The 16728-nt window shown below is 36.8% G+C and overlaps 1 protein-coding gene across 14 annotated transcripts in view; it reads right to left on the reverse strand.

Annotated features, from left to right (window-relative positions):
* Window positions 1-16728, reverse strand: part of GRM1 (glutamate metabotropic receptor 1) — a 374689-nt gene that overhangs the window by 34527 nt on the left and 323434 nt on the right. For all 14 annotated transcript variants that reach the window (XM_070256560.1, XM_070256554.1, XM_070256558.1 and 11 more), the window contains exons 7-8: window positions 13675-13801; window positions 1488-2418 (exon numbers count right to left, since the gene is read on the reverse strand). In XM_070256560.1, the coding sequence (XP_070112661.1) occupies window positions 1488-2418; window positions 13675-13801 (1058 nt within the window). The remainder of the gene's footprint in view (window positions 1-1487; window positions 2419-13674; window positions 13802-16728) is intronic.

The following is a 16728-nucleotide window of genomic DNA, read 5'->3' on the forward strand; positions in this document are numbered from 1 at the left end:
GATCAGCATCTTATGAAGAACTTGAAACTGATATAGCTTTAAAAAGTAGGCATAAATTATTAGCTTCATCCTTAATACTGCAAAAATTTAGGGGTCTTTATTTGAAATAATAACTCTACAGATTTTAAAAATATATTTTCCCATAGATTCCTTCACCTGTTCTTCAAACCAATTATATGATTCTGTAAAAAAATGCCTAGGGTGCTGCTTGGCAAGTAAAAATACAAAACCCAGAAGTTTAAGGAATGTAGAATTTTTGACATATGTTAGATGAGAAATTTTGTACCAGTTAAGACCTAAGCAAAGAATGGCTAAGTGGAATTACACTTATGAGTCACACAAATGCACAGTGGCTTAGTTTCCTCACCTACAAAATGGTGGAGGATAACACCCATCCCCCTTACCCTGCTGACTCATTCAGGTGGGTGGAATAGTTGTAAAACAATGTATATTTTTAATTATTACTATTAAAATTCTTCACTCAAAGGATTGTTTCAAAAAGTAGAATTAATGCTACTAATGAATAAAATTGCTTAAGTTTTGGATAATAGAATTACCTTTAGAACCCCAAGCATCCTTACCGTTTTTAAAATTGTAGATGTTACATGAAATTTGTTTTCATGCGTCTTAGAAAGAGATGACACATGCAAATTTTAACATATGCTGCCTTGCAAAACAGAGTCAGGAAGAAGACAGGAAAATGTTTATTACACAAACTACTCAGAAGAATTACCAGAATAGAAATAATCTGGACCTTCATGTTTACTGACTCTCGAGTTCGGGGCTCATCAGCTTTATCTGATTCCTTGTTTCCTTGGGTGTTTTATGGCTAGGAAACCATTCTAATCGTGGCCTTGCAGTAGAGAGAGCTCAATTCATGTGTAGCATTGTGGACTGTCTTTATTAAAACATACATTAAAGTTTAATAAATAAGAGGGTCATGGTAAGACAGTTGCTTAAGGGAACTCGCTTTAGGACATACTTGGTGCTCAGTGGCAGTCAAATTTTGAAATGATCAAATTTCCCCAGGGGCTTAATTTTCTTCCTCTGCACCCCAGAATAGTAGAGATGTGGCTCTAGAATAATGGTCTGAACAAGAAATTAGAACTAGAGTTTACATCTCTCACCCAGACCCCAGAGATGTGTTGGTGCTCCATTGAGGGAGGACTCATGTGAAAGGAAAAAATTATTGACAGAATAGAAACTGCAGCTTCTAGGTAAGGATAAGAATATGCTTAGCTGGCTGTTGCTTCATCTCCTTGCTCTTCCAAAAGAATGAAAACAAAAAAGACTTTTAAAATTACATTCCTACTGCAACAGAATGTGAGATTTGAAAAAAGAGAAAAGATTAGAAAGTGAAAAACATTGGAGGAATGGAAGAAAATGATTTAGACAAATAGAAGAAAATAGAAAGGATGGAGAGAATGAGAGAGAGAGAGAGGGAGAGAGAGAGAGAGCAGGAGGTGAACCCAGGTCAGATAACTCACTTGGCATTCCCTGACCCCGATTTCTTCCTTCGGAAAATGTTGAGGAAAGTGTTGGAGCGGCAGGGCAGCTTGCCATCGCCAACGTGCATGCGGACTACATCAGATGTGGTGAAGGCACTGCGGACGTTCCTCTCGGGCTTGGCAATAATGATGTACATCTTGGGAGTGAACATGCACCCCAGGGCCACCGTTACACTGAGGCTCACTGCAAAGCAGGTAGTGATGATCTTGTAGTTGCTCCCAAAGTAAATGGGCACAAAAGCCAGCCAGATGATGCAAGTGGTGTACATGGTGAATGCAATGTATTTGGCCTCATTGAAGTTGGCGGGCACATTGCGGGTCTTGAAGGCATAGTAGGTACAGCTCATGATGAGGAGTCCATTGTAGCCCAGAGGGGCCACCACACCCAGGTTGCTGGTATTGCAGATAAGGTAGACTTCCTTGATACTTGGGTAGGACAGAATGGGCATGGGGGGCTCCATGATGATCAGAGTTATCACCAGGGTTAGCTGCACACTAATCAAGATTGAAGCAATGATCACCTGGGCCCAGGCGCTCATGAACCTTGGCTTCCGGGTGCAGATCTTCTTCTTGCTGCCAGCTAGGATGCGTGCGATGCGGTTGGTTTTGGTCACTAAAGCAGAGTAGCACATGGCAGAGGAGAGGCCAACCAGGAGGCGCTGGAGGTAGCAGGACGTGGTGGTAGGTTTGGCAATGAGAGTGAAAGGGCACACATAACCAAGGAAGATGCCAGCGAGGATAATGTAGCAGAGCTCCCGACTGGAGGATTTGACCACTGGTGTGTCCCGGTACAGCACAAAGATGAGGGTGACAAACAAGGTGACAAGGATGCCCAGACAGGAAAAGGCGATGGCGATGATGGATTCTATATTGCTCCACTCAAGATAGCGGACAGGAATGGGTTCACAGCCTGTGATGAGAAAAATAGTTTTAGAATGACTGCAAGATTTCTACTGATCAATAACAACAACGCTTACTAGTTAGCAGAGACGTAGCTATATTTGCATCTTCCATGATTTACGTTATCTTAATGCTTTTAAAAAATGCTTCACTAGGGCCAGCCCCATTGACAAGTGGTTAGCGCTCAGCTTTGGCAGCTGGTTTCACGGGTTCAGATCCCCAACATGGACCTACTCTACTCATCAGCCATGCTGTGGAGGCATCCCACATACAAAATAGAGGAAGATTGGCATAGATGTTAGCTCAGAGCGAATCTTCCTCACCAAAAAAATAAATAAGAAATCACTATTACACAAATAAAGACGCATCACTGTCTTCCCTGGATAATCATGTTCCCAACCTAATCTCATCACAAACCTAATGTGACATACTTGAACCTATAAAAATAATCTTTCCTTTCAACACCAGCATTATAAATGGATGCCACTCTGTGGGTGGAATTTGATTCCACACTTTCAGAAAAAGAAAGAAAAAGAAGGAAGTTAAAACTGTGTTTCCAGTGAAGGTTAAATGGTGATAATGTAATGGAATAAGTTAGTAAGAAACGAACTGACAGAATTTTTATTTTTATGTGGCTATTGTCTAGAGGCAAGTCCAGACCAAAGACAAGTATTTTTTGGCCAGCAGAGTATTGTAAACATAAATTTCATTCGAATTCTTTAGAAGAAGCTGCACTTTCATATTTAGCACATATTATATTACTCACCTTAAATATCCCCCCTTCAGTCAAGTATGATCTGTATGTGTCATATGAGGGTCTGAGTTATCAGCTTCTAATAGACATACCGAGAAAGGATGAAAGCTCCCCTCACCATCTCTTGAAAGGAGAGGAGATGCTATGTTCTTAAAAGCTTGCTTATCCTTCCCTAGAGTTGGAGAACAAAGCCTGTTTTGTATTTCAGAGACAGAGAGAGTTTGGTCCGGTCCTGGAGACAATCCCTTCGCAGGATTTTGTGTTTGGTCTGGGCCAATATTTCCCAAATTGTGAGAGTAAAAATATTTCCATAAATTTAGGAAGAGTTTCATCGTTTTGCAGCCATGGGAATAAGGAACCATCAGAACCTGTTTTAAACCTGTTTAGTCAACAGCAGCTCCCCCCATGCCACCCAGTCGCTGTCAGCCCTTGCTTCTGATAATCAGCCAATCCGAAACAGACTCCCTCATAAAAATGAGCACCGGCCATTCCCAGGCACTCACTCCTGCCTGATCAAAGTGGCCTCGCTCCCTTGTGTCTCTTGGGTTTGTCTCTGTCAAAGTCTCAACCTCTTCCTGCAAGAACTTCGGCCTCCTATGGAAAGTCAGATTTTAATCCTAAATCTTCTCATTTCCTCGATAAAGTTTAGAAAGATGATTAGATAGATGGTAGATAGATAGATATTTAGTATAACAATGACCCTTAGAAGGGACTTTTGATATGACACAATCAAGAAATTAAAATATTTAAGAGATGCTGTGGACAAACTAGGGACTAAACTACTAAATAGTCAATATTCAGCTCCTTTAACTGGGATACGGAGCTTGCTAAATAAAATTCCAATTCCAATGTAGGCTTTGTCAAGGCCCTTGTAAACTTCTGAAAGCTACCCTCTTTGTATTTCTCTTTTTCTATGCAAGTTTACCTGGTTTTGTAAATGAGATATTCTGTTCTCAGACTTCTCATTAGAAAAGAGTACCGTAGTTTGAATTTCTAGAATATAAGTCAGAAATATGGAAGTTGAATGAAAACCCTGGTCTGGAACTAAATTAAGAGCTATAATTAATAATTTTCTGAAATTTCAGGGATACAGGCAAAATATTATCTGCAGAATTTAGGATTTTTATTAGATATTCGCTGTCCTGCACTATAGACATGTACCAATTAATTCAGTTAATTGTTAGCCTCCTGGAGGAAAATGTTTAAATGCCACAGATAAAATTTAAATAACCCAGTGGTATAAAATTTTAAAAAGTAAAAATAAAAAATACATTACATAAGGAAATTTCAGAAGCTTTTCTTTAGTCAAGATTCAAATTTATATTTGAAATTTGAAAGATTTGAAATTGTATTTATATTATTCAAAATTATAAACTAAAGAAAGATGAAAGACTTTAGAAAACCTTCAAACAATTCTAAGGCAGACTCAACAGCTGACATAAGGACTATATCTTCTTTTTCTGTAAATAGACCCAGACCTGAATTAGGGGAATCAAACAGAAAAAAAGAGTTAAAATGTAAAATTATCAACTTAGAAAATATCCGATACATTTCCAGATAGATTTAGAGATTAAATAAGCTAGGAAACAATATAATTATATATCTTTGGGTAAAACAACTAAAAAGACCTCTATTCTATGATTTGGGAGCCCGTTGTTAAAAGAACTATAGACACAAACAGAAGTACCATTTAAAAAGCCAATGTCCCACATTAGCTCAAATTAAAAGGGACAACTACCTAAAATCCGTCCAATGACAACTCCATGGGAGACACTGGCACCCAAGAACTCCCTGTCTTTCTTCCGAACTAGGAAGGGAAGCATGACCTCTTTCTTATTGATATAGGTGACTTTATGTCTACCAATAATCTCACTATTCATAGAACATCAGATACTTTGGTTTAATAAAACCACTCAATTAGTGAAAATCTTTAACAATCTTATGCCCCAACCTATAACTGGTATTTTGAGATTATTATTGGAAGAATACATTATTCTCTGTGGCACAAAACCCATAAATTTAATCAGTAGGTTTACTTCCAGACAAGATATATTACAGTTCCTACACATGATCAAATTATAGCTGCTCTAGTCATGAAAATATCTACACTATGTATAATTTAGGAAATTATCCAAAAAATAGCTTTTGTCTCAGAATCCCTGTGGATGAAACTCCACAGAAATAGGAAGATGGATTGGAACAGAGCACATAAGCACACAGTTTGTCCTAGGCACCTAGATTATCATAAATCTTTCCTTTTTTGTATATATATATGAAAATGCTACACCATGATCTAGACGTATTAACTCAACAGCATAGCACATATCAAAGAACCATTGCTCATTATGGTAGACAGCTTCTAAGATGGTCCCCAATGATGCCCCTCCTGGGATTCGTGTCCATGTGTTATCCTCTCCCCTTGAGTATGAACAAGGCCTATGACTTGTTTCTTTTCTATAGAGTACAGCAGAGTTGATGGGGTGTTGGTCCCAAAACTAGGTTACATAAGATAATGACTTTCATCTTGGTAGCAGATTCTTGCTGGCTCTGATGAAATGACCTGCCGTGTTGCTGATTCACAAGGCGAGGAATTGAGAGCAGTCCCCACCCAACAACCAGCAAAGAACTGAAGCCTTCAGTCTAACAATCTTTGAGGATTACCTCCTGCCAACCATCACATAGGTGAGTTTGAAAGTGGACCCTTCCACAATCAAGCCTTCAGAATAGACCCCATCCCTAGCTGACGCCTCGATTTTAGTCTCGTGAAAGATGATGAAGTGGAAGACCCAGTTAAACTGTGCCAATATTCCTGACTCACAGAGAGATAATAAACGTGTGCCGTTTTAAGCTACTGAATTTTGAAGTAATTTTTTACACAGCAATAGATAACTAATTCACTCAATAGAGCCGACCTCTTAATTCAATAGGCAATGCTTAGTCTTCTCTCCTAAGGATAATTGCCGGCATAAACTAAATTGTTCAAAATATCTTTAGGTTTTGTACAAGGTGTTTAAGTCTAACGTTACCATACATAATAAATCCCTACTATTAACAGAAACATCCAACACTCTACTAGTTAATTAGCTAATTATGAATTGTTGTTACTTCCCCTTCCATATTACTACCCACTGATGTGATGCTCATAATGCAGCAGCTCTAGAAACATTAATCAATGGTGGAGAATCTCAGAATCGAGTTGATGTCATTCAAGCAGTGTCCCTACCCAGGAGGTAATGATTAACACCCCAGTACTAAATCTTGACTTAATATTGTTTTACTTATAGTGAAGATAAAAAGGGAAACTACTAGGTTTAATACACAGTAAGTAGTCTAGTCAGTATTATAAAATGCAATACTTGACCACAATCTAAAGTTTTCTAATAAGTGAATCATGGTCTTCTTGTGGCTTAACAAATCGTCAAAAGAAAAGAGCAGATACATAAACTAATAGCTGGTATGCTTTCAGAATAATTCACTTATTTAACATCATATAGAAATAACTTTTTAAAAAGATCTTCAGGCACTCTTAGAAAAATAATATTAATTTCTTGATATATTGATGTTATATAAAATAATTGCTGCCATAAAGGTTGAGACTCACAATAAGAAAGATGCTGTAAAAGCTATAGACACTATAAAAACACCTCAGAAATATAAAAGAAATATTATAGAGATTATCACGCTAAACTGACGAGTCAGCAGTCAGCTGGCAGCAAATAATTTATTAGTAATAACAAATCCATGGAGAAGTTCAAGGATTCAATTATAGATACAAAAAATCTGGCCGGAAAATAGATTCTTAAAAAAAATGCCAGAGTGATTGTGTTGCAAGATCCATGAGGATAATATCTGATAAAACCAGAATGGCTATCTGGTAGCACCAGATAAAATATCCAATAGATGTTGGATAAAATCCTGATGGAAAAAAAAGGAAAGAACTCATCCGAGTAGGGACAAATTAGCCCAAAAATTAAACACTAATGGGAAAATATTTCCAAGATAGCAGATATGGCAAGTTCCTGCTTCATTTGTAATTAAATTAATCTGGAAAAATTGTAAAGATAGGGCCACTGACTGATATAATTGCAAAAGGACACTTTGAATAATGGCAAATGGATTGTATACTGTTGTCTGCCTCTGTGGTTTATGAATATGTACCACTTTAAATAGTGTGTTTATTTTCTGGAGGATTGAAGCTTTCCCCTGTTGAAAAGCCACAATACTTACAATGGTTAAAATAGACTAGATTTTGTGGTCTTAGCTAGCATGTTCCAACTTACCAATCTAGTGATATTGGGACATTTTCACTTGAATATTTATTCATGAATTTAAATTACCCAAGGCTATCTTCTTCCCAACTCTCTGGATAAGCAAAAAGGAACCTTAATATTGCTGAAGATTGCACCCCTTAGTCATTTTAAACTGAGGTTCTGCAGAGAGCCTGCAGAAGCTGAAGATCCATGGAAGTTGACTGTTAACCCAAGACCCTTGGAGCAGACTGATGACTACACAATGGTCTTCTGTACAGGATGGTCTTAAGAAGATTCTTGTATATATCATACTCTCCTTTGTATACTCTTGCTTATTCATACTTTCTTCTTTACTGATTTAAAGCTATACAAATCTGAGTTTGTCTTTAATGTTCTCCTTACTCCTTACTAATAATAAGTACTTGCCTAAGCCTAGGTTTTACTAGAGACAAATTACTCCAACTCGATAATTCATGTATATCAAGCTATCATTAGGTATGTTACACTAACTTTTCCAGTAATGGTACTCTTCGAATATGCAAAGATTGCACGAGTTCGGATATATGAAAGGATTCAGAAGGCTCACAGAATGTACTCATATAATGCTTTTACTTAAAGGCAAAACATGTAGTAGAAACGTAAGCACCAAGGGACCAAGAGATATCCAGGTGCAAGCTCTCTAGGATCCTTATTCCCACAAGGGCATACCTCACCTGTGGATTGAGCTACCAAAATCTGCACCATGAACATTGGCTTTAAGACAGCTCAAGGCAGAAGTTCCTAGTGAAGATTTTTTTATCAACCTCAAGCCGTATAGCCAAATCAGTCTGTCTAATAAAATATGCCAGGTGAAATCCATCAGTAAACAAACCGGCTTTGGTTTTCACCAGTGAAGTTTCAAACTTCAAACTGCACATCATAAATTTCAATCCCCTTAATGTAGCCAAGAGTCAAAGACAGATACTCGGCCATCTCCATAGATAATCATAGAGTCTTCCAAGACTAGCTGTAAATTAAGTCCATCCTACATGGTGTACTACACACAAATGAAGAAAAACATCCTCATGCTAGAGGGGGATATGAGTATTCTTGTGTTGTAACAGTAGCAGTTTGTCATAACAACATCCTGAAACAAGACACCTACAACTTCACTATGATCGCTTATCTCTTGTGAAGATCCTAGATTCGTTTCCCTGTGTGGAAACCAGGCTTTTCAACGCCCACCCAGGACCACCCAGAACAGAATGCCCTGGGGATTGGGACTGCTCATTTACGTTTTGAATAAGCTTCATAAAAGGTTTTTTTTTATTTTCCTTTTTCTTCTTTCCTTTCCTTTCTTCTTTCGTTTTTTTCAACATCCTAAATTTGAGAAGCACTAGATTTAATATCTTGAAGAAATAGCTATAATATCTATATTGTTCATATATGTAATGTAATGCATTTTTTGTCCTGTTTTGAGGTTTAGGGAGAAGAGTTGTCCAACCACCAGATGTGATTGGTACCCCAAGACTGGAAGAGAGGGGGCTACCTTGAACCAGTGGTGAAGAGTGTCTGGAACCTACCTGACCCCCAGCAGCCAGAAGGAGAAGGCTTTCTGGGAGTTGTGCGTACCTTATCTAAAGCCCTGAGAACTTAAGGACCTGGCGGTGTCCCCGGTTAGAGCTACCCCAGAGAACCCAGAACCACCAGACAAGTCAGTTTCCTTCAAGTGGATTACAAATTACTGAGCAAAATCCAAGAGAAGTGGTAATAACTCTGATCTGAGGACCAGGGGTTACTCCTAATTTTTGAACCAAATATTGACTCACGTGTAAGATCCAAATGCATTGGAGGCGGATAGGGTTAATATAGAACTTCTTTTTTATTAAGAAAATTTAATATGATCAAGAAATCAAGGGCCACAATTATTCTACCCAAAGTGTCCTGGGACAGTTAATAACATTTACAATAATATTTTATGATTATATAAGACTTCATCAAAAATGCTTTCTTTAATGTTATTACATTAATATTAATTAACTACGTGGTGAAATTCTATATATTATTCAATGTTCAGCTCAAATATTCCTTCCTTTGTGAAGGCTTTTCTCTTCCCAGGGAAAAATAATTGCTTTTTTCTCTGTGTTCATACAATATTTTGCACATACTCCTGCTATATGACTTATATTATAATTGACTGTTTACATGTCTAGTTTCGTATGAAGCACTTCCCCCAGGATATAAACCTTGTTTCATTCACCCACATCTCCCCAGTTTCTCAAAAAGATGCCTGGCACAAAGCAGGTGGTAGTATTTAATATAAAATTAGATAAATGAGTACATAATATGAGAGGTCACAGCAACTGTAAGGATGGAGAAAAATAGTTAAATTAGTTAATTTCTATAACTCAGCATTTCCTATTTTTTTCTTTTTCTTACTTTTTTTTTGAGGAAGATTAGCCCTGAGCTAACATCTGCTGCCAATCCTCCTCTTTTTCGCTGAGGAAGATTGGCCCTGAGCTAAGATCTGTGCCCATCTTCCTCTATTTTATATGTGAGATGCCTGCTGCAGCATGGCTTGATAAGAGGTGCATAGGTCCACACCCGGGATCCAAACCAATGAACCCTGGGCCACCGAAGTAGAACGTGTAAATGTAACCGCTGTGCCACCGGGCTGGCCCCTCTTCGTATTTTTTAATGATAAAATTGACTGGCTTTCTGAGGAATCCTTTTATACTAATTGACTTTTTAAAAGCAGTAAGTAGCACTGGATTTCATATAATTGGTCCATGAATTGTTAAACTACTGTCAACTTGTGTATCACAGCAGAAGAGATCCCTCTTTAGGCATCATAAGAAATAAAGTGTGAATTTTAATGCTGAATTAAAATATGCATTTTTCCAAAAAGAAAATATAAGAAAGTTATCAACAGCTTCATAAAGCACTTCCTCTAAGAAATATACCAATTTTTCTTCATAGCTAAAACCCAACATATTCTAATGAAAATAAAAACTCACTTATAAACATGTTTTTATTCATTAATATTAGAGTCTTTGGAGCATATATGGAAAGTAGCTATTTCATAAAATGATTTTAAGCATACTGTAACAAACTCTACCTTCAGTAATAAACACCAAAGAATAATTTCCCAAAGAATAATTTCTTATTTTAACTAAAAATTCAGTGCAAAAAAAAATCCACCCATGAAAACAAAACACCTACTTAAAGGCAATGCATTTACACCTCTGAGCATTTCTGCTGATTTTTGGTACTCTGAGCCTGTGGGTTTTCTCTTTTCACAACTACTGCTACCATGGTAACAACCAACAGCGCATTGCCGTGTACTGCGCCCTCGCTCTGAGCCTGACACGGCACCAAGTAAGTGGCAAATGAAATCTCATTTTCTCTTCATGTATAAGACTCAAAGGGAGGGAGAAACAATAGGCGTCATTAAAACCAAGTAGAAATTAGTATGAGAGAGGTATATTCTGCAAGACCCTAAACGTAAGATTCTCAAAATAACTTGGATATATGATCCAAAAGAAGCCACTTATCTGTTGTTATTGGATAAAGGCAGTTTGAGTTGTTGCTTGGCTCAACTCATTTGAATGTCAAAGTGACTTTTACATATATGATGGGTGATAGTAGACTAAATTCTTTAGAAAGATAATTGCATTACCATTGATCTACTTACAGTCAAGGAGGATATTTTTTATTCTTTACTAAGTCAAAGAGCCCTAATCAATGGAGGTGATCATTTGGCAGTGGGCAGACAACCTACCCACAATGGAAGATCTCTGGGGAATAAAATATATGACTTTGAATTCCATTACTATAACACACTAGATCTTTTAAGAAAGTTTTTGTATTTTAATGTTTTAAGATAGAATGGAAGTTCTTTTTCATGTATGAGATAAGCTCAAATTAAGGTGAAAATGGAGCAGTAAGAAAAGTTTGGGGAAGCCTCAAAAAAAACGTAGACAAGAGAAGAACTCTTGTAACTCAAAGCCAGGACTTCTGATTTCTCAGATGAACCTGAGAGAGAACCTCTTCCTAGTCAGCTCTGATCTCAGTCAAATAGCAGAGAGGACTGAGGAGTAAGTCCACTCCAGTCCCCAAACACAGTGGGTGATCAAAGGGGACCTTCTCACTCAAGATAAAAAGCCCAGCAGGAAACACACACTATGAAGGAGGATAAAGATGTGAAGAGAGACACACATGAGTGCAAAAGGAGGCTTGTGTCCAAAAAAGAGGTTGGAAAAGCTTCTCCATGCCAGTCCATTGCATGCAACCATGAGATAAATGGCATAGTGAGAGAGCATTAGACCCAGCTACAGAACCCCTGGATTCTCGTAGTAGCTTCTCTATTAACCAGCTGCATTGACCTGGAGGAACTTCAGTCGGTCCCTTCTTCTTTCTAATTCTCTTGATAGAACAACATTTATTAGGTTGCTAGTATGTTCAAGGCACCAGGCTATGAGCCAGAGAGCAATGTTTCTCGAAGGATGAGTCTCAGAACTAGGCTGTGGGAATCTCCATAGGTGGGTAATTCCTGGGTAACTTTTAGGCAGATTAAAGTTGAAAACCAATTTTCAGCTAAAGAATAAAAAGATGAGTGAGATACACTTTGTACCCTCAAAACTATTCTGATCTAATTCCATTTTCTTTACAAAATGCCTTTGTACTAGGTGATTTCTAAAAACTTTCTGATACTCAGACTAATTTTTTTCTAACAGGATTAACCATTTTACAAGGTACTCTCACTTAATAAGTATAATTTTAATTATGTGACCTGGTTCTACTCACCCAGTCACTTTTGGTGTGCTTTGAATAAGATACACAATGTCTTTGTTTTATACTGTAATTTGGGTGTAAGTCAAAAAGTAAATAACCATCAAGAACATTACCCTCTCTAATGATTTTCAACAACACCAGGGAGGTGTAGGATCAGGAGTCAGTGAGTGAGGTTCTGTTTCTAAATAATTTCATGACCTTAGGCACACAAGTCTGCCTCTCTAGGTGTCAGCTTCCTCTTTCCCAAAGGAGGAATTAGGTTACTCAGATGACAAAGTCTCTATGGCTCTATTACTATTAAAATTTCTGAAAAGTGTTTGTGAAACACCTCTCTTGTGTTAGCTTGAACCACGGTCTGTGGAAAACAAAACTCATATATCTGAAAGGTGCCTTTTAGGAAACTTACAAACTCATGTAATCCATCCATATGAGTCCCATTGATTTTACTAGTAAATCATTCTTGCAATCATTTATTCCTCTCCATTTCTGCTGCAGCTGCCCTAATCCACACTCTACGAAATTACTCATTTGGACCAGTGCAATGGCTCCCCAGCATCTTTCTATAGTCTAGTCTCACTACCCTCATCCATATTGCTGCCAGGGGCATCTTTCTGAGACACAGACATCATGATGGTTATTCACCACTTTAAATCCTTCAATGGTTCTCCTCTGCTGAAAGTCAAAATACAAACTCTTAGGAAAAGGTCGTGCAGATGCTTTTTACCATCCACTTCCAGTGTACTCATCCAGACTCATTTCTGAGCACTTCTCTACTAGGCCCTAGTGTTTGCCAACCAACATCATATAGTTGTTCCACGATTTTCCCTAAATGTACTATATGCTTTATATGCTTTCACATTTCTTACGTTCTCTACTCTGTCTGGAATTTTTTTCATCTCCTTGTCTTCCTAACAAATTTTACAACATTTTATAAAGGTTTCTATTATATTAATAACTATTTTATGTTATGTATTTTTTCCATGTTTCTTCCCTGGTAGATTTTCAGCACAATAAAATTGGAGGCTGTGTTCCATTTATCTTTGTACCTTTGGGGCCTGCAATAGTGGCTCATACATAGATGTTCAAGAAATGAATAAATAATGTAATATATATTATAATATATATATTATATAATATATATAATAAATATATATTATAATAAATTATAATAAATGTATGTCACCTCATAAATTAAAGTGACTAGAAATATGTTCAAATAAAATTTTAAAACTGAAAAACAGAAGACAACTGGTATACTAGAATACTCTTTTGATACACTTTCATTTAGATTTAAATGAACTTTCCTTTCAATATAGATCATGGAAAGCTTATAAGGAGTTTCTGTGTACTCTTTGACATGAGCATTAAAAAATTCACACCGTAAGTAAATATTGAAAAAGACATGAGCTAATTGCTCACATCCTACACACTGGGCACACTGGAAAGGTCAATAGTTGGCGACAGTGTTTACAAGTGAGGGAGCTCCTACCTGTTAGATCTGCGTTGGGCCACCACCCCAAGTCACAGGCTTTGCAGGTGAACTCATCTTGCACGTATTCATTCTCTTTGCAGCCCGTACAAATCCAGCAGCAACTCACTTCTCCTTTCCGTATGACCTGTAACACAGGGATGTTTCATATGCCTTAAAGATGATGTCTCCAGAAAGTCTTCTATTTCAGATGAGGATGTGATTTCATATTACGATAAAAAGAAAAAGGGTAACTTTTCAAAAAACTCTATATGGCAAGGAACCTTAAGTACATGGATTGGAATATACCTGATGACCTTAAAGTTCAGATGTGAATTTCAATTCATTCCATGCTGGATCTGGAGGCTTTTCAATAATAATTTCTTTTATAAAGGGAATTGGCTACATTATTTTTTGTAGAGTTAAAAAACGAAACAGTTGAATTTTATCCTTATTTATATTAATATGTATTAATTATTCTCAGAAAAGTAAAAATACGTTTTTCTTTTCTGAAAGAGCAAGTAATGTTTAATCACAAAAGTTCCTATGTAACAAAACCTTATAATTCATAAAAACTGAAGAATTGTGAAATTTTTGTTGTAGTTGTGAAAGTCTGAGCAACTTTATGTATCTGAAAACAGAATGAGGGCTAAGAAATAATCCTGTTTTTGGCCTTGTGACTTGCTCTTGTGAATTCCAGAAATCACACAAATTGTTGGAAGAAAAATTACTAGTCCAAAATTACTGAAGAATTGCTTATTATCTGAGCAGTTTAAACTTTCTCCCATTTTCAATTTGTTTGGCAAGCACTATTTCACTTACACAATACAAAAGTAAACATCAAAACACACTGCCTTTAAAGTGAGTTTCTTGTAAACAGCACATAATTAGATCTTGCTTTCATCTCCAGTCTGACAATTTTTGCCTTTTCTTGAAGTGTTTGGTACATTTACATTTATTATAATTATTGGTGTGGTTGGATATGAGTCAATCATCTCTTTCTTTTTTTCTATCTGTCCCATCTGTTTTTTGTTTCCTTTTTCCTGTTATTCTGCCTTCTTTTGAATTAATGTGAACTTTTTAGAATTCCATTTTATCCCCAGTAGTGGCATACTAGCTAAATAAACTTCTTTGTTTTGCTTTAGCAATTGCTGTAGAGTTGACAATGTGTGCCATTAGCTTACCAGAGTCTACATTCAAATAATGTTACACAACGTCATGCATAATGTAAGACTCCTAAAGCAATATTCTTTCATCTCCTCCTCCCATCCTTTGGGTTATTGTCTGAACACATTTTACTTACACATATTTTATGACCCCCCCCACAATGAATTATTATTTTTGCTTTAAATAATCTTTAAAATAAATTTTTGAAATAAGAAAATCATATTATATTTTATGTTTAGCCACATATTTATATTTTCTGGTGCTTTTATTTTCTTTGTATAGACCCAAATTTCTATGTGGTATAATTTTCTTCTGCCTGAAGAACTTTCTTTAACATTTACCGTAGTGCTGATCTGAGAATTATGACTTCTTTCAGCTTTTATTTGTTTGAAAAGTCTTTATTTTGACTGAATTTTTGAAAAGATATTTTCACTTGGTATGGAAGTTTAAGTTGACAGTTTTTTTTCTTACACTCAGCACTTCATGCCATTCCACTGTCCTTGGGAATAGAATTCTAGGTCGAAATTGATTTTTCTTTCAATACTTTAAAGATGTCATTCCTTTCTTGCCTCACATGTAGTTTCTGATGAGAAGTCTGCTCTAATTTTCACTTTGTTCCCCTGTATGTAACAGACCTTTTTACTGTGGCTGATAGCAAGATTTTTCTTTTTATCATTGGTTTTAGCAATTTAATTATAATGTCTTCTTCTTTTGTTTTGGTGAGGAAGATCGGCCCTGAGCTAACATCTGTACCCATCTTCCTCTATTTTGTATGTGGGATGCCACCACAGCATGGCTTGATGGGCAGTTTGTAGGTCCATGCCCAGGATCTGAACCTGCAAATCCTGGGCCACAAAGGTAGAGCATGTGAACTTAACCACTATGCCACCAGGCTAGCCACTGTAATGTTTTCTTTCTTTTTTAAATTTATTTTATTGTACTAACATTGGATTATAACATTACATAGCTTTCAGATGTACATCGTAATACATTTCAAATTCTGTGTAGATTACATCATGTTCACCACCCAAAAACTAATTATAGTCCATCCCCTCACACGTGAGCCTAATCACCCCTTTTTCCCTCCCCCTCTCCCCTTCCCCCTGTGGTAATCACCAATCCAATCTCCATTGCTATGTGTTTGTTTGTCGTTGTTTTTATCTTCTACTTATGAGTGAGGTCATATGGTATTTGACTTTCTCCCTCTGACCTATTTCGCTTAGCATAATACCTTCAAGGTCCGTCCAGGTATCCCACTGCTGGGTATTTATCCAAAGAACTTGAAAATGCAAAGGCGTAAAGATACATGCACCCCTATGTTCACTGCAGCATTATTCACAATAGCCAAGATTTGGAAGCAACCTAGGTGCCCATCAAGGGACGAATGGATAAAGAAGATGTGGTGTATATACACAATGGAATACTACTCAGCCATAAAAAATGATGAAATCTGGCCATTTGTGACAACATAATGTCTTCTTTACATTCATCTTCTTTGGGATTTGTTGGGCTTCATGGATTTGGGTTTACATTTTAATTAAACCTGAAAAATTTTCAGTCATTATTTCTTAAAATGTTTTTTTTTCCTGGCCTGTCTCTCTCTCCCGTCCTTTTGTGTCTCTAACTGCACTTGTGGTCTACTTCCTGATAGCATGCTGCAAGTCCCTGAGAGTCTGTTCATTTCTTTAAGTTTGTTTTTCCCTCTCTGTGCCTCATTTGGCTATTTTTTATTGCTATGTTTTCAAGTTCACTGATCTTTACTTCTATAATGTCTAATATCCTGTTAATCCCATCCACTAACATATTATTTCTTAAATATTTTATTTTTCATTGTATAAGTTCCATTTTGTTATTTTTTTGTATTTCTATTTATCTTATGACATTCATGTTTTCTTCTAAATCCTTTAC

This window comes from Equus caballus, chromosome 31 (assembly GCF_041296265.1).
Source record: "Equus caballus isolate H_3958 breed thoroughbred chromosome 31, TB-T2T, whole genome shotgun sequence".
In the NCBI taxonomy this organism is placed as follows: Eukaryota; Metazoa; Chordata; class Mammalia; order Perissodactyla; family Equidae; genus Equus; species Equus caballus.